A 23,098-nucleotide genomic window follows, 5' to 3' on the forward strand; every position below is an offset into this window, starting at 1 on the left:
TGAGAATCAAAGAAATGACCCGTGTATTCTCCAATGTTAAATTTTGCCCAAGTAACTGCCTTAGTTAAAGACAGCTTGCTTGGAAAAGGAACACGAAGACAGCCCAGTTGTCATTCCTATTTGCAGACAGCAGCCATTATCTAGTGATTCACTGGAGGTGAATGTAGCATTCTAACCTACCTTTGGCAAACAAAAATGTCTATTTCAGATACCCATTTCCAAATAGTTGTTTCTTTTTAATGTAGAAAAGTTCTTACCATTTTAAGAATTCTGAGAGAAATTTTATTACCCTATTGATACTATAGAACTGTTTTAATTGTGTTAGATTAACTAGACTCACAGAATTTTCAATGTTAGAGAAGTTTGGGAGGAAAGTGATCTTATTCTTCATAGAAACCTTTCAGTTCAATTTGATTACAGTATATTCTATATCAGTCATCTTAGTTAGAACTGATGTTAGGGTTCTGGTTTCCATACTGTGAGCCACTTATTTTCTGGCTGTTCAGGGACCACATTCAGCATTCTTTCATCAGTTGTTTCACACATGCCTGCGGTAACTTATAAGGGCAACTTGGCAAGGGAGATGTTTCAGCTTCTTTTATTTAATGCTCGTTTTGTGTGAATGCACTCTGAAAGCTAGATATACTTTTTACAAGGAGCTCTCAATCTAGTAAGAAAAACGAAAAATAGAGGAAAACCATCACTTCCTAGAAAGCACTTCAGAATAGGTGCCCTATTGGTGGTGAGTTGTCAGAGACATGATTGTATACCAAAGTAGGCATTACTCCCTATAATTTTCCTTATTTAACCCAAAACAAGCAAATATAAATCTGTAAAATTCCATAAGTCAGTTGCTAAGAGAGCACCTTTCCAGGGTATATTTTAAACATCTATGCAGATGCCAAACATTTTATGTTTCTTAATGTAAGAGCAATATATATTAACTTGGCTGACAAACTAGTAAATTTTACCCAAGGAGGAAGTAGTGATAAGGCAGTTGATACTATAAAACTCCTGTCTTGGCAGTTTAACCTGTGAGAAACACTTTCAGTACTCTTACTTTGCTGTGTGACTCATGACGTTGTGTTAAATGATTTATTCACAAACTACTTTAGAACTAAAAACAAGACTTCTCTAGTCCTACCTAACCTTACATAAATAAATCACCCTATTTGAAAATATTGTACGTACTTTGATTCATTGTCATCCGCATTAGATAGCAAAGATTGTCTATGACCATGGGTTTCAAATAAAATTGTGACTTCCATCACAATTCTTCATGTTCAAGGCAGCTGATTTCCTGATATGATTGCTCATGACATTCTGCCACTCCTGACCATATATGCCCCTTATGTCATTTGTATCCCCTTCCCACTCTTGCTTTTTCTTCTTCACTTCTATTCTTAATCAATAACTGTTTTCCCACTTTCCCCACATCATTTTATAAGATCTCTTTACATTGTAGTTATTGACCCTATATCTACCAAATCTGTTGCAAATATTTTCCCCTATATACAAATTGTCTTTCTAATTTTTTAAAAGTTTTTAAACACAAGTGTTTTTGTATTGTCAAATCTATCTTTTTTTGTGTGATTTCTCCCCCCCCCTTTTTTTAACTTTAAAAAAATTTCATTTCTAGCAATTTCAGATACATATTTACCTGGTTTTCCTCCCATCTCTGTTTTTGTTTAGCCCACCTAAGAAATTACTCTGTTTGGTATATGGTATGAGATGAGTGTCTACACTTTACACTTTTTTTCCAAATAGTTTGTTGTCACAACCACTCATTGTTATGTGGTATCTCCATTACCATAAATTAAATTCTCATAATCTAGGGGTCTGTTTGGGCTATCTAATCTTTCCAGTTGCTTTGTCAATAAATATTGGGCGAATGAATGTTTTATCTAACTCTTCTTTGGCTAGCACCAACTTTTGTAATTTATATATGCCTTAAATTCTTGGGCCATGTCCCACATTATTTGTTTTCTTTCTTTCTTTCTTTTTTTCCTTCTTATTGTTGTTTTTCAGAATTTGCTTACCAGTTCTCACTGATTTTTTTTCTTCCAAATCAATTTAAGAATCTTATTTATTATTTAGATCTTATTATATCTAGACTCAAATTTGGAACTCTTGGTCAAGTGCCATCAAAACAAGCAAAATTTGATAAAATTTTTTTTCTAACTGAATTCTCTAAAAGTTAATTTGGAAGGACTAAATTTCTGTTTTTAAACTCCAAACTTCAGATGAATTCTAAATATTTGATAGCTACAAAAGTAGCCTTTGAGCAGTACTAGGTTTCAATGAACAGGATATAAATTCTGATTATGAAAGGAATTTCTAATACTGTAAATGTTCTCTTTTGGTACATTTGTAACCAGAACTGGAGAAGTAGGAAAATAGTTTTTTCTTTTATGTCAACCGTCTCTAAACCAGAAAATATGTGTTCAGGGTTAAATGTATTGTCAAAACAGAGTTTTAACTAATTTATATTTTGAACAAAGTTTACATGGTAAAATTTATTAGATAGATGTACTTGTGTGTCTGTCTTTGATTAGGGATTTCTGTTTATAAACAGAGATTGAACATTGTTTCTTTGATTTTCTTTGATGTTCAGAGGCAGAATTCAATTTTGCACCTTTTGGAGGATGAGGCAGCTGCAGGTAAAGAAGTTGACAGCTCTTGGGAGGGTTAATTAGAGATAATTATAATTTGATTGACCTGCTTTTCCTCCAGAAAGCTTAACCAAGTCTTCCTTTGCAAAGTTAGGATTTTGCTTTTTCATACAAAGTAAAGAAAATCTTTGTTTCTTGGATTGACACATATCTATCATTTTTACTTTACAAAGGAGTGTCACCACACAAATCACAGAATCAGGGATATGGGTGGGATTGGAATGGACTTTCAAGATTATATAGTCCTTGGGAGCATGTATTTATTATATAAACTTATGGTGGAAAATTGTAAATTTTAGAGAAATATAAACTAGCATGCATAATTTTTAAATCTTTAAATTTTTAAATCTATTTAATGAAAAAGCAAGAAATAAAATTGTCAAACACAAATAAAGTGTAGCTATCTGTCCTTTTTCGACCTTGGTAGTCTTCATTCCACATGGTTTAGATGTAATCTCATTTACTTGATAAATACTATAAAAGGATTTTGTTTATATATAAAGAGAGTGTAATGAAATGATTTGCTTTTCATTATGTGGTATTTTTCATAGCATGGCTTATGGTTCTTACTGTAATTATTTAAATGAAATACATTTCTCAAATATTCCCATAAAATTGAAACCTTCCTGTGAAAACTTCTTACCTAATAAAGTTCTCTAAGGCAATTATTATATATGAAAAACAAAATAGTCATTTTCACTGTTTGTCCACTCAGTTATATCTCATATTTATGCTGAATGGAGCACCTGTTAATATCAGATAGGGTTTTACTCTCAGACAGCTTGTGTTCTAGTTTGGGCAGTCAAGACCTTTTGACATTAGAAAGTTTGGGAGTAAAATACTATTTTAATGACAGTTCAACATAGCCATAGGAGATATTAAGTAGTATGTGATTAATTAAAGACAACAGATATTATTAAGAATAAAAAGAGGAGAAATCATTGTAAGCTTACGTGGTTTGGAAAGATTAGAGGAGGTAAAATCTGAAGTAGATTTTGAAGGATAGATGAGAACTGGATGAAAAAAAAAGAGGAAAAGTGCATTCACCTAGTGGAAGGAATAATGTGCTCAAAAGCATCTTGGAGGTGGGAGAGTTTAGTCTGGGAAATTTGGTAAGTGAATGTACTTGGATAGGGTAGTCCTGTAAGAGAGTCAAATGTGCTAAAACTGGAAAGGTTGATTTGGAACAAATAGTGGAGAACCTTGAAGTATGGAGGTTGAGGATGTATTTATCATGTACCATGTACTTACCTAAGCAACATTTTCTCTAGTTACCTTAGGTTTGTTACCTAAGCAGTATTTCAGGAAAACCGATCCTTCAGAAGTAGGCAGAATACATTATAGTGAAGAACACAGTAGGCAGAGTGATTACTTATGTGATTTTCATAGTACCTAAGTGCGAGGTGTTAAAGACATGAACAGTAACATGATGGTAAGAATGGATATTAAGGAATGGTACAAATACATCATCAATGAAGAATTCACAGGTGCTTAATAACTGGTTAGGTATGGAGGTGGAGTAGTGGGATGGATGTATGCACGGAGAAGGCATAAAGAAAGGGAAAGGAGAGAGCACATATCAGAGACGTATATAAAGTTCTGTGAATTCATTTTCTCCTCCAAGTGCATCGTGGTTAAGGGATGAGTTGTAGGTTCATTTTGTGAACATCTAGCAAATTACTTTGTGATCATCCATTGAGAGGAATATGAAACATATTTTAATAAATTTGACACATAAGTTAAGGAAACTAGATATAACTTGCTTTTAAACGCTTTCCTTCAACAGCCCTCTTCCTGCAGTAACCCTTAATCTTTTTCACAAGCTGTAATGGGACCAAGACCAAGAAGGGTTTTCCAAAGAGTGGATGTAGGAAGCTGATAAGAGAAGTATTCTTTTGGGCTTGGTAGCATAAGTTACATTACACTAAAACATATATCTCTTTGCAGTCTCCTTTTTCTCCTGTCAACCATTGACATTTTGAAAGATTTACTGATTAGCTTAAAAATTACAGAACTTCTAAGTTTAGTGATGTGGATGTACTACCTAATTACAAATGAGCAACTGCAGTTAGTGCTTTTTCCTTCTACTTTAGGGAGCCGTTAAAAACTCACAACTAGAGGAGGAAAGGTTTTACATAATTGTTGCTAACATTAAAAAAGACATGTGCACATTATATTTCCGAACAACTATTTCAGTGCCTCAAGAAAGCCTTCAATCATTTGATGTAGTCTAGCCCTCTAATCACATTGGTGATTATGAATATATTTCAAAAGCAGTAAAGATGAACAGGAAAAAAACTGTACCAAGAACTGTAGTGGTTTCTTTAACCCTATTGTGACAGTTGTTTTGATCTTATAAAGTAGGTGTTGTTATTTACCATTGTACAAATGAACAGAGCCTTGGAGAATTACAGAGCCAGAAAATGAAAAAAATCACATATCTAAGATTCTGAGGTATATCTCATCAAACGCCCATATTTTTAATTCAATATCATGTTAATGCCTTAAGGGGGAAAAAGTGCTATATGTGGAAAAACAGATAATATATTGTCTTTTGTTTGAGCTTATGCTCCCCTTTGAGTTTATACTGCCCTTTGTTTCAACACAATCACATAGCTAACTTCAAAGTATTTGTAGCCTACAAAGATTTTCATTTGTTTGAACTACATTTTCAAAGAAGAATGTGGTCTGATCTTCCCTGAAGGTTCATTGTGAAATTGTGAGGTGGAAAATCCTGATTTTACAATAAGACAGTGTGAGTTGAAGGCATTTCCTCAGTGTCACTGAAAGAAAGTTAAGTCAGAGATCTGCCTTCATAATTCATGATTCCCTTCTAGTGCATTTGTTTGTACTGCTTAGTATTAAAAAGCATAATGCTTATGTTGATTTTTCTATTTACTATTACATCTTAGTTTCTCTTATTTCCTAACTTTCTAAAATGAATTAATCTGTACCTAATACAAAGTAAATCAGTGAACTGGCTGCGCATTTACCCTGATGGGATTTCAGGCTCATGGTAAGGTACTGGGAAAATTCTGGCTCAATTGTTACTGACATAGGAGGCTTTACAGTTATTAGAAGACAGCCCAGGAGGAAAAGAAAAAATGGATTATGTGATCCTGTATTGCTAAATACGGCACACTGCTGCTATCTTCTCTTTACTGCTTCCTCTAAGAGTAGTCATTTCAATGCACTAATCTTTTAAACAGCCGTTCGGTGGGAATTGGGCTAGAACTTTACTAAGGGGTCACATTTACCAACCTGACAATTATACGTTTACTAAAGAAATAGCATGAATTTATTCAGCATCAAAACCTCTGCATCTTTTACCACCCAACTGCCTTTCACACCATATTGCCATCAGTGCACTATAATGGCTATATAAATTCCATCCAGATTCTTCTTTTAATTAACTAGTATTCTTTGAACAAAAATAAAAGTGCTGTTTTTATAGAGGAATAAAAACTGCATGAAGCGAGTGTGAAGGAGACAAATCACCAAATTAGTTATTCTTTATTGCAGCTATGGAGAATTCTCTGTCCCTCCCTTTCTCTTCAGTAGCAATATTTTTTTTCCTAGCCTGAGTGAATGGAAAATGGGCAACAGTGTAGCAGCCTCGAATGTGTTTGAGTTTATTGTAATGACCACATCCTAAAAGCTCATGCAGGGCTGGACACTGATGATATTGTCATCTACAAGTGATTTGGTTTTTTAACATTTTCTGTAGTTGGTAGCCAAGAGCTCAAACTTTGTAACTATACTGCCTGGGTTCAAATCCCAGCTCAGCCACTTACTAAGTTTGCGATTCTGAGCAAGCTCCCTAACGTTTCAGTTTCCTATCTATTAAATGAGGATAATAATAGACATACCTCTCACAGCATTAGGTGGATTATCTGAGTTGATCCATGTAAAACATCTAGAGCTCTGTCAACACATACTAAGCCATTACCTCCTGTATGCACAGTCTAATGTGAAGTTGATCCTGCGCTGACACTGGTGACCCTTGATCACCTGGGCTGAACTGACTGATGTGGTAGTTAGGTAAATGTCCTTTTATTTCCTTAGATATTTCTTTCTAAAAGTACCTTTTATTACAAGACAATTACTTTTAAAAATAAGGAAGCAAAGTTATTTGAGTCAAGGGTACAATAGGCAGTTGGTTGGCCATGTCTCCATCCTGCAGCTGCTGCCAGATCTAGCTTTCTAAACCACTGTGTTCTCATATCAATTTCTGCTCAGAAGGTTTCAAGACTTCCCCAGATCCAAGCACCTTTGCCTATCACGCCATTTCTACCAGAGCCCAGCCCTTTCCCTCCCTCTCCCCAATCTTTTTTTATCCATTGTGCCCCTAGAGGAAGCATCTACTCCAGTCAAAGTTGATCTATTTCAAAATTCGTCATTTCTCAAATGTACCGCATTCAGATTCCTAATTTTCCCTCTTCCTTTGTTCACACTGTTCGTTTGTCTAATATGTCCTACTCTCTTCCTCCACTTATCTAAGTCATACCTTCTGTTCTAAGCTGAGCCAAAAAAGGGAAAGTGTCTTTTACCCCCTTTGTATTTTTTATCACATAACATGATTGTCTGGATGCAGTAAGTGCTAAGTAAAAGTTGTTAATGATGAAGAACTCTCCTGTTAGCTCTATTTTCAAACTACATTTATTTCTTTTATTTTTATAAATTTATTTATTTATTTATGTGGTTTTGGCTGCATTGGGTCTTCATTGCTGTGCACGGGTTTTCTTTAGTTGAGGTGAGCAGGGGCTACTCTTCGTTGTGGTGCGTGGGCTTCTCATTGCAGTGGCTTCTCTTGTTGCAGAGCACAGGCTCTAGGCACACGGGCTTCAGTAGTTGTGGCACATGGGCTCAGTAGTTGTGGCTTGCGGGCTCTAGAGCGCAGGCTTGTAGTTGTGGCGCATGGGCTTAGCTGTTCCGCGGCATGTGGGATTTTCCCGGACCAGAGCTCAAACCCAAGTCCCCTGCATTGGCAGGAGGATTCTTAACCACTGCGCCACCAGGGAAGCCCTCTGACTACATTTAGAATCTCACCACTTCACACCATCTCCACCACTGTCACCCTGTCCAAGCTAAAGTAACTGTAGCTTGCCTATCCCATTCCTCTTCTCCCTATTACACCCTTGCCTACTCCTGTGATGAGTTGTCTGCTCTCAACACAGCAGTGAAAGTAACCCACATAAAATTTAAGTCAGATCATACCACGTCTCTGCTCAGAACTCTCCAGTCACTTCCCCTCTCACCCTGAGTAAAACTAAAGTCCTCTCAGTGGCCTCCAAAGCCTCTCGAGATCTGCAACTCCACGCCAACACCATCCCTGCCCAAACCTGTGACCACTTTGCCCTCATTTCCTACTATTCCCTTCTTCCTGTCCCCTACTACTGTCCACTTCTGCCACACTGGCTTCCTTGCTGTTCTCTGAAGATGCAAGGCACAATCCTGTCTCAGGACCTTTGCACAAATTGTTCTCTCTGCCCAGAAAGTTCCTCCTTGGAAAACTTTCATGGCTCCATGCTTCCTGCAGTTCTCTAATTAAATGTCTTCTCAATGAGATCTTCATTGATTATCCCTAATTTGCTGTCTATCTTCCCAAACTTTCAATAGATTGTAAATTCTGGGGGACAAAAGGAGGACTTTTTGTCTATTTTGTTAGGTGCTCTGTCCTCAGTACCTGAAACAGAAACTGGCACATAATAAGTACTTAATAGTTATTGAATGTATGAATGAAAAATTGGCCCTTAAAAATATGTCCTAGGGCTTCCCTGGTGGCGCAGTGGTTGAGAGTCCACCTGCCGATGCAGGGGACATGGGTTCGTGCCCCGGTCCGGGAAGATCCCACATGCCGCGGAGCAGCTAGGCCCGTGAGCCATGGCCGCAGAGCCTGCGCGTCTGGAGGCTGTGCTCCGCAACGGGAGAGGCCACAGCAGTGAGAGGCCCGCGTACCGCAAAAAAAAAAAAAATATATATATATATATATGTCCTATTGTAAAAATACTTCTAACCCTCCCTTAGGCTCAAACTAAAGCAAGTATCCTATAATAGCTCCCAGAAAATTAAAATAGCCACAGTTGAATATTAGCCATGGCAATTGTAGCAGAAAGTTCCATTGCAGAGAAAAGAGATTTCTGCATCAAGTGAAGAAAAAGAAGCGGTTTACATTATAACAAGTGCCATATTAAATTATATTGGTGTCCTGGGGGACTGTTATTGACCCAACACCACACATTTTTGAGAGAGCAAGTGGTTTTGCCCACACCGTCCTCTTCCTAAGGTGGAGAATGTAGCTATTATATAGTTTTGTTTTGTTTTTGTGTTTGTTTGTCATCTAGCGGTGGAATAAAATGGTGAAAAGAACATTAATGTTGGAGTCAGGTAAACCTGGGTTTAAATTCTGGCGCTAGTATGCGTCCTTGGATAGGATATGTAACCTCTCCGAGCCTCTGTTTGATTATGTATAAAATGGTTTTTAATAATGCCTTTCCCTCAGTGTTGTTCTAAATGTTAAATGGGAGAAGACGCATGAATTACCTGAGATGTAACATGTGGTTAATAAATGTATTGTGAACATTGCATCCCATAGAAATAGCTGTATATTTTGCTACTGAATTCTACCTTTTGGCTTAAATCAAAATGGAGAAGTAGCAGTTAGACTGATGTCTAGGAATAAGCTTTGGCTCCTGGCACTTGGACCACGGAGAAGCCCTCAACACTATAAATCTCTCAGCAGTATCTGATGAAGCTGCAAGAGCCTTCCTAGAACATGAGCCTACCACCTGCTTGACTTTTGTAGAAGCCTACTCTTTTTATCTTTTCAGCTAATTCTTAATCTTCTATTTTCCACTTTCAATTCTCCTTTGTTTCTCTTATTTTCAAAATTCTATGCTAGATGTGTGAAGTTGGAGATTCCATACTGAAAGTTTTCTAAGAAATCAAGAAAGGAAAAGTAAGGTCAGGCAGCTACTCTGTACAATAAAATAATGTGAATATTAATTTTCAAATTGAGATGTGAGAAACATATGTATAATTGATTCACTTTTAGAATTAGAACTTCCAGGAAGGAGGAAAATATTTTGTTTAAACCACTGAATTGTTTTTACATGTTTTTTTTTTCAGTGACATTATTTTTTGAAATTTTTAGGAAGCCAAAGCTGTGGTCGAAGAAACAAGAGCCCTGCGAAGTCGGCTTCATCTTGCCGAAGCTGCACAGAGACAGGCACACGGAATGGAAATGGATTATGAAGAAGTGATCCGTCTGTTAGAGGCCGAGATTACAGAGCTGAAGGCTCAGCTTGCTGATTATTCTGACCAAAATAAAGTAAGCAAAACAGTTCTCTCTTCTAGTTACCATGGTTTCCTTGCCGTTGTCATGTATCCTGTTTTCATTTTCTTTTCATCTGCACTTCTAAACTAGGTCAATGTTTGTCTTCTATAATTCAGTGATAGGATGATGTGTCATGATGGGGGTAATGTGAAGGTTATGAGCCTCCGTTTATCCAGATAGCTTTGGGATGCAAAAGTATGTGCCCAAATTTATTCAGGTCATTGGTCAACATTGTACAGCTCAGGCACTGAGTCCTGGAACTATTTAACATTTAATTGATTACTTTGGTTTCCTCCTTTTTCCTAAACTTGCTAATTTGTCCTGTGGGGATGGGAGGAGGAGAGTCTAGGGATGGGGTTTGCTCTTTGATTAGAGCACTCAAGGAAGTGTGAAAGTTAAAGAATTTTTTGCCCAAGGCCCAAGATAATTAAGAGAAAGAAACTTGAGTTTGAATTTAGCAGACTCCAATTTCAATAGTGAAATACTGAATGCTTTGCAGAAGGCAATGTGAACTTTTTTTAATGTGAATTTTTTCATTATGTGATTTTTTAAGACATACTGCACTCATTGAATGGTCTTCAAAAACTGTAACAGACATTTTTATTTCACTGAAGTAAGGTAGAAAATTAAATAAATTGAAATAGATATTTTATAACTTCATGAGTTCATTTATAACCATAGTGTTTATATCTCTCTAATACAGTCATCTTTCAAGAGAACATAAAACAAATTTGCAAAATTTGTGTGTATTTATTTAAACATAAAAGAGTTAAATACTTTAAATACACCAAGTAGAAATGAAATCAGTTTTAGAAAAGCAAAATACAGAAGAAAATCTGAAATTTTCTTCGGTTAGCTCTTAAGAATCGCTAATATATTTCTCACATCTGTCCATTTAAACCAATCCCAAAGGAAGGTTGACATTCCTGTCACCCTTTGATAATACCACAAGGCCAAGGGGAAAACATTACTTGAGACAGCAGAAATACTTAGGAATATTACTTGTATTTATTATTCTTGACCCAGTGTTTACATTCTGAAATCAGAGATATGTGCTTATTTCATGTGAGTAACTTTAACATGATTCTGAAAATATTTTGGGAATTTTCAAAACACTAAAAGTACTTTTTTTTAATAATAACTTGATTTACTTTTGGAGGGATAATCAAGTCTTTAAAAATACTTTTTAAATAATATAACATTCAAGGAGTTCACATGAATTTATTCATTTTTTTAAAAGCATAAGTTATTTGCTATTCTTTCTTCCAGCTCCTAGCTGAGAAACGTTTTTGTCCTAAGTCGTGTAGTAATATAATTAATTCAGTTCTTCTCTTTTTTTAGCATAATGGTGTCTCATGCCATTCCTCTTAACAAAATCCTAAACTAAACCATTAACCTGTCTCTGAAGATAATCTTTTTTTTTTTTTCCCAAAGAGGAGATGTTATACATGAGCATCTTAACATTTTCCAAACCCAATACCAGTGGAGAAATAGAAGGAAATTTGTTTTTAATTGTTTGAGATTGCTTGAAGAGACACTGACCAAGATATTACAGGATTCAGATTCAATATTCATTTTTAAAGCATATTCTTTTTGTAACAATATTATTTTTCTTACAAGTTTTCCCTTATATTATCTCTATATTTACTTTTTTTTCACCTTCAGCTTAAGAAATAAAACTTTACCAGTACCTTCGAAGACCCACAATATCCCTTTCCAATTGCATCCCCCTCCCTCACCCTCATAGGTAAACAAACCACTTTCCTGGATTTAGTGTTAAACATTTTCTTGATAATTTTACTACCTATGTATATATCCCTTAACAATATGTTGTTTAATTTTGCCTGTTTGTCAACTTTATGTAAATAGAAATATACTACTTTTATTGTTCCAACTTGGTTTTTCACTCAAAATTTTGTTTTTGTGATTCATCTATTTGAAGTTTATAGCTAGTTCATGTCTTTTCATTGCTTTTTTGTACTCCATTGAGTGGATATATTACAGTATATTTGTCCATTCTGTATTTGATGAACAGTCCAATCGTTTCAGTTTTCTTCTGTTATGAACAATGTTGCTGAAAACAGTTTTGTACATATATCCTGCTCCACATGTGTAACAGTTCTCTTGGGTTCATATCTTGGAGTGGAATTGCTAGGTTGAATGGTGATTGTATGATCAACTTTACTAATTACAATTAGGCAATTCCTAATTGTTTTTGAAAGTGTTTGAACCAATTTTACTCCCAACAGTAATGAATGAGAATTACCGTTTACCCCAAATCCTTGCTGATGCTTGCTTTCTTTTACTTTTAATTTTTATCAAACTGTTAGGTGTAATAAGTGTATCTCATTGTGGTTTAATTTGAATTTCTCTAATGATTTTGAGCTACTGATGTGCTGGGACCAGCTGGTACTAGTTTATGAGAGCTGACTGTGTGCATTTCTTCTTAACTGCATGTTCAACACATCATGTTGTTAGCTTGAAATCAGCCATGGTGGGGTTATTTACACCCCCAAATGCAATAAACCAGGGCTTTGCCCCTTGTCCCAGATAGTCAGTTGAGTTAATATTTATGCACTTATTAGGCATTTGTGTTTCTATGTGAAATGCTTCTTCATATCTTTTAACCATTTTCCACTGGGTTATTTGTCTTTTTTATATTCACATGTAGTGATTGTTTGTATGTTCTGGTTACTAACCTATCTTATATTTTATGTTGTAAAAATCCTCTCTGGAATTTATAGCTTACCTTTTCACCCTCTGGTGAAATGAACAGGTGTTATTTTCAAGTAATCAAACTTTTCAGTCTTTTCTTTCATGTGTCTTTCCAGAAGTCCTTCCATTCCCAAAGATATTTTTATATTTGTCTCTAAAAGTTTTAAAACTTTGATCCTTCTGTCATGGTTTTATGTCATTGTATAAGGTGGGGATTCATTTCATTCTTTCTTTTTTATCCTAAGTGAATGGCCAACTATACCAGCACCGCTCATTCAAAAGTCTCTTTTACTCTAAATCTTGATCCGATCAACCTGTCTAGTTCTTTTTCTTTAAAAGTGTGTTGGCTATATAACCCTTTGATCTTTTATATGTATTTTAGACTCAGATTATAAATTCCATCAAAAGAAATTAATACGATTGCCATTTTTACTGAAAATGCATTAAATATATAATTTGGGGGAAATTTACATATTTACGATTGTGTCTTGATTCATAAACATCATTGAGGAACAGAAAGGTTAATTGCATGTGGCCAGAGAATCTAGTCTATAGATAACTCCAGAATTCATTGATGGTTGCTTCGTGGCTTACTGTCTGACCAATATTTACAAATATTCAAAGAGAGCTTGAAAAGAATTCTGCAATCATTTGATGTGTTGTTTTATATAGTCCACCAGATCAGGATCATTAATTGTGGGGTTCAATTCTTCTCTAGTCATATTAATTTCTTTGTCAGGGAATAGGTTAAAATTTCCCTTGTGATTACTTTTTAAAATTTTCTGTATATATTGAAGTAATGTTTTTAATTGCATACAAGCTTAGAATTATGTTATCATCCTTTTACGAAAATGTTGTGACTCTTCAATCTTCTTTCCCCCTTAATGCTTATTTTTGATTGATATTAAAATAGTTATACCAGCTTTCTTTTGGTATCTACCTATGTATTTTTTCCATCCTTTTACTTTCAACTTTTCAGTGTCCTTATATTTTAATTGTGTCTATGATAAACAACTGGTAGTTGGATTTTTTTCCCCATTTTCCTGATTTTTGACCTTTAATTGGAAAGGTCTTTCCATTTACATTCTTATTCACAAATGCACTTGGCTTCATTTCTACCCTTTTATTTTGTGCATTTTATTTGTCCCATATTTTCTAGTTGTTTGTCATTTTTTGCCTCCCTTTTTTTTTTTCTTTTTTGGATTGGGTCAGACTTCTCCTGTGTTCCCCTACTCCCATTTCATTTAGTTTACTCTGCTAGTTTAGAAGTTAGACACTTGGTTTCTAATTTTTAAAGATTATATTAGAAATGTTAACATTCTATTTTAACTTAAATTATAAAACTAATCACTGGCTTTCCACTTCTTCTAAATATTGTAAGGACTTTAAAACATAAATCCAATCATCCCTTTCTGCTTAATTTCTATTAACTAAGTATTTTAGTTCTTTCTTGACTTTTAACATCATAAATTAGATACTATTACAGTTTATTTTGTGCAGTCAACCTTCATTTAGATAGACCTCCATGTTTATCATTTTCTTTGTTCAACATTCTTCCTTTCATTTGACATCCTTGCTAGAATTACTTTCTTTTTTCCTGAAATACATCTTTTAGAAGTTCATCTTTTAGAAATAGTGAGTATCTATTGGTAATAAACTCTATTTTTGTTTGTCTGGAAACTTCTTTTTTGACTCTTGTTCTTGAAATATATTTTTGCTACATTTAGATTGTTAAATCAGCACTGAATTTCTTTCAGTGTTTTTATTCCATGGTTGTGATATCAGATGTCAGTCTGTCGTTTGTTTGCTATCTGTTGTTTCTTTTTAGATGATTTTATCTTTAGTGTTCAGCAGTTTGACTATGATCAGTCATGTGTTCACTTATTTTTATTTATATTGCTTGAGATTCATGGAATGAGGTTCCTGATCTGAGGAACAGTGTCTTTCACCATTTCTGAAAAACCCTAAGCTTTTATCCTGACCTATTCCTCTTTCATTATTTCTAGTCTGTCTTATGTAATTCAGATTGGATGTATGCTAGATCTTCTTCCGGTTATTTTTTCTCTTTTCATATTTTCCATTTTTATTTTTATGCTCTATTATGAGAAGTTTCTTTACCTCTGCCTTCCAGTTCACCCATTCTCTTTTCATCTGTATCTAATTGGATAGTAAATGCATAAATTGAGTTTCTAATTATTACTGCTTTTTTTTTGACATCTTTATTGGAGTATAATTGCTTTACATTGTTGTGTTAGTTGCTGCTGTATAACAAAGTGAATCAGCTATACATATACATATATCCCCATATCCCCTCCCTCCTGCATCTCCCTCCCACCCTCCCTGTATTTTTACTTTTCAGATCTATTTTTTATGTCACCTGGATCTATTTTGATAGTTTCTTGTTTCTTTATTATGCTTTAAATTCTTAATTTTTAAAACATATTAAACATAACTTTATATTCTGTATCTGATCACTTCAGTAGCTGCTGTCTCTATAGGTTTGATCCTATAATTTGTTTCCTTCAGCTGACTTTTCATCCATAGTAGCTTATTTGCTGAGATCATGTTCTTTTGTTACATTAAATGTAGGCATTCTTTGATGTCTGAGTTTAGCAAATAACCCCACTAGAGAAATTTTTTGTTTGCTTTTACCAGCCAGGAACCAATTTAAACTAAATTTTCAGCTTATGAATGTACAGGCCACACAGGTAATATAAATTCTGACCTGGAACCTGCATGAGTTGGGGGACTGTGGTTGGCAATTATTCGGGGGACACTTTTTTAACCATTCACCAGAGGCAAAATCAAAAGTTTTGTTTCTCCCTAATTCACCCATTAAAGTTCTCCTGTTTGCCATTTGTGCCTGATGAAACCCCAAACTATAGGCCTCCAAGGATCAGCAAATACCCTGAGATCAAATTGTGCTACAGTGTACTCTAACTTCAGTGGGTTCATTCAGCATTGCTATTGCTTATCTTCATGAAATTCCTTCACTTTTCCTGGAATTCTTTTACTTCCCCGTCAGCTCAGCTTTACATTGGGTCATATTACATTATATATTTATGTATAGGGCTTCCCTGGTGGCGCAGTGGTTGAGAGTCCGCCTGCCGATGCATGGGACGTGGGTTCGTGCCCCGGTCCAGGAATATCCCACATGCCGCAGAGCGGCTGGGCCCGTGAGCCATGGCCGCTGAGCCTGCACATCCGGAGCCTGTGCTCCGCAACGGGAGAGGCCACAACAGTGAGAGGCCTGCGTACCGCAAAAAAAAAAAATATTTATGTATATCTTCAGCATGTTGGATTGTGCCACACTAATACGGGTTTCCGTCAGCCTCTGGTAACCATGTTGTCAAGAAATGCCATAAACTAATTAAAATGTATTTTAATATAAGAATATAATATAAACTAATTAAAGTGTATTATATATAACATTATATATAATAAATGTATTATTATATAACTTTTATTAAAATAAAAGTTATTTGTAGCTTATCTTAAAAAGTTTGCAGCATTCCTGTGCAGTTTAACTTTTAAAAATATGCAATTAGTTAAGTACCCCCCAAAACAAGAAGATATGTACAAGAAGAGAGAAAATAAATGATATAGTAATGTTGGATATTAGTTAATAAAAAATGAAAATAGGAGCCACTAGTATAAAATTGAAGAAATGTATAATATGTTCCTTTTGATATCTCTGTCCAGGAAAGTGTTCAGGAGTTAAGAAAGCGAATCACAGTACTTGACTGCCAATTGCGAAAATCAGAAATGGCTCGAAAAACTTTTGAGGCATCCACTGAAAAGCTTCTTCATTTTGTAGAGGTAAATTTTCCTGTTACATCACTTTATGTCCATTTTTAAGAAATGTATAGACAACTGACATACAGGTAAATGTCATGGCGTTTGATGGCTAGTGAAACATTCTCTGGGCTCAAAACAGCAATGGTGACTTACAGTCAGATTTTAAATTGCTTAGATAATGAAAAGACCAGCTAACATACAGATTAAGAGAAATAATTGAGACAGGGTAATATGATCCCAAATATATACTATGTTTTAATGAACACTTTCTTAACTTTTGATACTATGTAAACATTAGTTGATAACTACCCTATAAAGAAATGTTTCTCTGTGTATTATAATTCTGAGTAGAATTGTATGTTAATGTAATTGATTTTTTCCCCTATATAACACCTTTTTAATCATATGGGTGGAGGGGGTTATAAATATTATTTAAGCAAGAGAAAACATTTTAAAAAGCTATCAAAGTTACATTATCACCTTCACTCTCTTGTTTGTCTCTAGGCTATTCAAGAAGTATTTTGTGATAATTCTCTTCCTTTGTCAAATTTAAGGTAAGAAAATTTAAGTGCTTTCTGCAGAGTATGGCCACTGATTACATTCTTCATCTGGTACTTGTGCTAAAATACTAAAATCTCTTAAAGTCTTAAGATAGTCAAAGCAATTTTTTTCCTTTTATAAAGACTACCACTAGCAATGTAGTTCTACTTCTAGCAACATATGCTTGCAGAAACATAGGAAAACTCCACCCTTTTCTGTGAAAACAGCAGTTCAATAAATGAAGATGATTCATTATATTTTAAGTTTCCACATAGCATTTTTGAATTTAGAAAAATATCGTAGTACATGGTAGTACATATGGTAGTACACCTTTAAACTCATTTTAATGTAATACTTTATTTCTTCAGGTGAAATCTGATGTTTTTATTGTTATCTATGCTGCTTATGATGTAAAATAATTATGTGAATACCATGATGATTATTTTCAGTATGATGTTAAAATACTCAGCAGTCAGATTCCGCTTGTATGGGTTAGACATGTCCCAAACTCCCACCACCCAAGGTTTCATTGTGACCTTGAATAATAATTCAAAAGCTTTGGTATTAAAAATGACTATTTAAAAGCCAGAGCCTGCCCTTGCAGGTTCACAGAACAAAAGTAACTTTAAAAAGCAACATTAATATATGTAACTGAATCACTTTGCTGTACACCTGAAAGTAATACAACATTGTAAATCAACTATACATCAACTTTAAAAAAAAAAAGCAACATTAAGCAACTTTTTGCTACATCTTGGAAAGTTAAACACTAGTAAAATTTGGCTCAGTCTTTTTAATATACTATATCATCTGTAATGGATGTTGGCCTTGGTATTCTACACGGAATAAAGGCTCTGTATTTGAATTTGAGAATTGATGCTTTAGTTTCTCCTTGTGAATTAATACTATCATGCTTAGGAAGATGCATTATAAGTAATGATGGCTTTGTCATCAGTCTAAAATTGTCTCTTTTCAAGTAAAAGTTTCAGCATAATGGTAAAAGTAAAACCTTGCATTTTAATTGTATCAGAATGCATTCATTTCAGGTGACTTTCGCATTTTTTAAAAGTGGTATAAATGCTCTAGGCTTTTTTAGATTTAGGGATAGCAAATGGAAGAGTTTAAGAGAGAATTTCAGGAGCAAATATACATATTGAATTTATATTTAATATTACTAGAAGTAGTAGTAAATGTCTCTTTAATAAATTTATGTTTAAGTGCTTAATTTAAGTGTTTACAAAACTAAATAAAAGGCCAAATCTTGTTAGCATAACACAAGCACTCACAAAATAAGCCAAACAAATGATTTAGGAGGAAGCTATCCTTCTATCCCTTCCTCCTTATGTATAAGGTAAACCTAATTTTTTAAATATGCCTATTTATTATATAATAAAGAATTGAAAACAGAAATATTTTGTGGGAATTATTTCGATTATGGCTACAAGAATACAATGTTCCCAGAAATCAAAAATTTTTGTACAATTTCATAACTATGAAGAATTCAGACTTAGCAAAGATAGATATTATTCATTGTGTAATAAGTTTAGCTTTATTTTATTGCTTCCATAGTGAAAGAAGAGCTATGTTAGCTTCCCAGACGTCCCTCACACCACTGGGAAGGAGTGGACGTAACATCCCAGCAACGCTGGCACTTGAATCTAAGGAACTTGTTAAATCTGTCCGAGCCATACTTGATATGGATTGTAAGTTTTCTGCATTTTTTTCATGTGCTTAAAAATAACTTATTTAGCAAAACAAAAGAAGAAAATTTCAAGTTTGATAGTTTAATCTTGTTAAATGCATTGGTTTGCCTACAGTAAAATTGATAGCTTATCGATAAAAATCTTAATGCAACCAATTGTAGGGGGAGAATACTTGCTTTATTTAAAGTGCTCAAAATGGCTTCCAACAGAAGATAGCTGATTAAGACCTTTTTTTTTTTTTACCTCTACTTCCATCTAAAGTCTCTCTGAAATGGAAGAATAAATATAAAAATAAATCCACAACAGCACTGGAAACCTAGAAGGTTGGACTCAACATTGAGGAAATTTTTAATAATATACAACAGATGGAATAAGATTGAAGATACAGCCCAGCTGTGCAAGAGACCCCAATAAAGAGAACACAATAAAGGTGAAAGACAGTGAGTTAAGTAGAACCATGAAAAACCCTCAAGATCACAAGCAGGGAAAGCTAGGAACAAACCCTGGGGCAGTCAGCAGGGTAACGAATTAAAGGGCTGTAGAGCAGCTGAACGAGTTCCCTACTCTTCAGAGCTAAGAGAATACCTCTCTCAAGGGACTGCATGATCTGTCACTGGACACCCCCAGAGTCAGCCGTGTTCTCAGTAACCTCCTTACATATTTGTCTATGTAAGACTCCTGTCTCAATTTAGATATTCCTGTCTGAAATTAGCAATATTTTAACTTTTAAAATTAGAATGTCAGTAATAGCTGCTTTTTGTCTTTACATTCTGATGCTAGTTAGAAGTTATTTAGACAGCCGTGTTCTCAGTAACCACTGGACACCCCCAGAGTCAGCCGTGTTCTCAGTAACCTCCGTGTTCTCAGTAACCACCACAGGCCACATTGCTCCTATTTTTTAGGAGGGATGAAAATAGCCACTACTAATGTATTATGTGTAAGATCAGAATTTTATATATCAGACATTTTTAAGCTAGGATGGGAACAGTGGAGGAAAACACCTGCACAGACATAGCCCAGTGGACATTGCAATCATTAATTTTAATTACCTTGCTAGCATTAACCTTTATATTTGTCAAACATGATTATTCAAAGAAAATTTTTGAAGTTCAGCAGAACTTCTTTGGAAGAAAAGTGGAAAATTACATCTTCACTTTTTATCTGTCATAAGATTATACCCACTCCGCTGCTTAAAACTAGCAAATTGTTTCTAAGTTGTCTTCCTATTTAGAAATACAATTGCTAATGTTTGCATATTTCCCAGGACTTTTGTAATTATATGTGACATATCTTTTTCAGTGTGATAATTCAGATAAGCTCAGCTCATTTTTCTTTCTCTTTAAGCAGTAGCTTTTTCCATCTGTAATGAAAAGGAGAAAATTGCTATCATGTGGTAGATAATTCAGCCACAGCCTCCACCTCATTTCCTTTGCCATGGCTATCCGATTATTTCAAGTTTCAATTTGAAATTTTCATTTGGGTAATTGCCTCCACTTTCTTGTTAATTTAAATATACTCCAGGATGTTATATTATGGAATTTCCTCAGAAATGAAATTAAGATTTCTTAGGTCTTATAGGTTAAAACCAGTCACTAAGGAATATCTAGAGGACAATTGTGAGCCATTTTTGGATCATGGACTCCATGGAAATCTGGTGAAAGTCCTCTTCCCAGAAATATGCAATTAAGCACATTTTTTTCATGCATTTTCAGAGTGTTTATGAACCCCAACTTAAGAACCCCTGATGTAAAATTACAGGGAACACGAATGCTTTCTACAGCATTGCAAACATGGCCATCCATCTCTCACAAGAATACCTCTAGCAGTGGAGAAGTATATGAATCACATAGGCAGCCAAGGGTCAAGCAGCACTTTGAATCCACGTAAACAATGTGCCTCAGAATCTCTGATGTTCCCTGGAGGTCCCCCCGAGAGCACCTCAATTGGTCATCCAACTTCATTAGGCAAATTACTTAACCTCTGGGCCTGTTTCCTCATATAAAAGGTAGAGATTATAATATCTGAAGTGGCAGGATTGGAGGATTAAATGAGATACATGTAAAGTACCTTAAAGTATAAGATGTTCTATAAATGGCTGTTACTGCTGCTGGTACCACATTACTATCTATAGTAATTAATTTAAAGAATACTTTTTCTCTATGGTAAGTATTATATAATTATTTTCTAAAGCTTTGTTTAACTTTGATACATTTGAAAATGTGATAGATGAGACCTTTTCTTAATATATAACATTTATTGCTATTATTGATTTTGAGTTAGAACGTAATCATCACAGGAAACTGCGGTTAAATGTCTGAATCAGCAGCTTATCTTTCAGTTGTTTATTGCTAACTATAAGGAAACTTAGATCTGCTCTGTTACATTACCTTCAGTGAAACAGTATGTAGACATAATAGGCATTTTCAATCAGTACTGGAACCCCTGGAGGCCCTTATATTGATCTCCATCAATATTTACATGGTCAGTATTGCAGTGCTTTAGTGTCATCTTTATTTGAAATAACTACATGTTTTAAAGTGTAATCTTCAATTGATTGACATCTAGATTAACAAAATTCTGTAATGAAAGCAGGAAGAGGCAGTTCTATTTTATAAAAATGCATATTAAAACAATATCTGAAAAAAAAATAAAACAAACAATAGCTGGCTGGATATCCAATAGGAGGTTTTTTTATAAAAAGAGAACTTATTGACTCCCTGGTAAATCGGCAGAGTAAACACAGGCTTCTACCTTCCTTCCCATGGAAATGATCAATGGAATATAAAAATAGGGGGGAAGTCTTCAAAAGCACTAGCAGTTACAGGCAAATCCCCAAAACTTTTCAACATAGGGCAGGTAGGACCACATAGAAGAGAAGCATGAAGGTCCTCTGCTAAACAACAATAGCAATTATGGGAATAACTGGAGGGAACCCTGACAGGAGGGCACCCCTTAATGCATTCTAATTTGAAGGGGTAATGAATAAAGTCAAAGACTGGCTAGGGGGTAGATGGACTCTTTTTACTCTATTATTTTGGTGAGTCAGTGTCATTTGTTGAAATCCTCAGGGTCCACACAGTTTCTGTGTCAAGCAGAAGGCCATCTGGGGCTTGGTCCTTTAGGCAGCCTAGACACACTTTAGACCTGACACACTCTGGGCATACAAGAAATGTATGTAAAGAAATAAATATAAAGGGAAACTGGCACAGCAGCTTCTGTACCACAGGCCACATTGCTCTGCACAGCCGCCTCTGGTCCTGGCTCACGACTCACTCCCCTCAGACTGATGCACTGTCCTTATACTTGGCAATGCAATGCACATGGGCCAGCCTCCAGCCTGAGCTTTAGATCATACCCTCATCAACAACTTGGTTGAGTGTCAGGGCAGCCAGAGATCCACATATTCTTGCAAGGGTCAAAAACCAATTCTGAGTAGAGAGCTCTCTACATTCAAGGCTTGTATAAAGAGAAACATATAACACACACACACACAGTTCATTCAAGCTCTTATAAACAGATATATATGTATACATAGAAATATATGATTATGAAAAAGTCCACTTTCAAGAAAATAGGAGATAGCTGTCAAGATTCAGAATAGACTTCAGGATCAAGATGGTAGGGTGATCTCATGCCATTCTGTTCCTACACTTAGAAATGACGTTTAAAATTTTGTGTGTGTTCAAAAGATAAAAACCGAGAAAGGAACGCCTCCCTGCACCAAAAACAGAGGGTAAAACTATAATAATAACTGGGGTCTTCAGCTTCTGAGATACACAGGATCGACTTGAGCAGCTGGAGCAAAAGTTCAAACACCCACGAGGGCCCAAATGATGCCAGAGCGAAGGAAGCAAGGAGCAGGAACCTTCCAGCATAAAATACACTTTCTTTTCTCAACTTACTCACATATAAGGCATTAAACAAAAATAAAAATCCCTTCAGTTTAGGAGCCATCTGGGCCTGCCACCAATTAAATTTGAAAATAAGTGTTCTCATCACTACAGGTGGGAATATAACTTGACACAACATTCTTGGGAATCAGTTTTGCAGTATATATCAAGAGCTTTTAAAATGTCTATTTGAAAAGTGTTTTTGAAAGTCAAAAGAAAATTTTAATGGTCAAATATTTTAACCTGATAATCCCACCTGTTAGTATTTTTTCAAAGAAAATAATCAGTGATGTGCTTAAAAATGTATATACAAGTATTTTCATTGTGGCATTTCTTATAAAAGCAGAAGTATGGATGTTCAACTGTTACATATTGGTTGAATAATCATATAGCTTTTACTCAACCCATTGAAAATAAAGATGAACTTTTCCCCTACCAAGCAAC

General features: G+C 35.0%; 1 protein-coding gene across 2 annotated transcripts in view; it reads left to right on the plus strand.

Moving 5' to 3' along the window:
* The window catches only part of STXBP4 (syntaxin binding protein 4), a 183,742-nt gene that overhangs the window by 99,913 nt on the left and 60,731 nt on the right, over nt 1–23,098 (plus strand). For both annotated transcript variants that reach the window (XM_060133833.1, XM_060133834.1), the window contains 4 exons: nt 9,826–10,002; nt 16,426–16,542; nt 17,026–17,075; nt 18,631–18,764. In XM_060133833.1, the coding sequence (XP_059989816.1) occupies nt 9,826–10,002; nt 16,426–16,542; nt 17,026–17,075; nt 18,631–18,764 (478 nt within the window). The remainder of the gene's footprint in view (nt 1–9,825; nt 10,003–16,425; nt 16,543–17,025; nt 17,076–18,630; nt 18,765–23,098) is intronic.

Source organism: Lagenorhynchus albirostris, chromosome 20, assembly GCF_949774975.1.
Source record: "Lagenorhynchus albirostris chromosome 20, mLagAlb1.1, whole genome shotgun sequence".
In the NCBI taxonomy this organism is placed as follows: Eukaryota; Metazoa; Chordata; class Mammalia; order Artiodactyla; family Delphinidae; genus Lagenorhynchus; species Lagenorhynchus albirostris.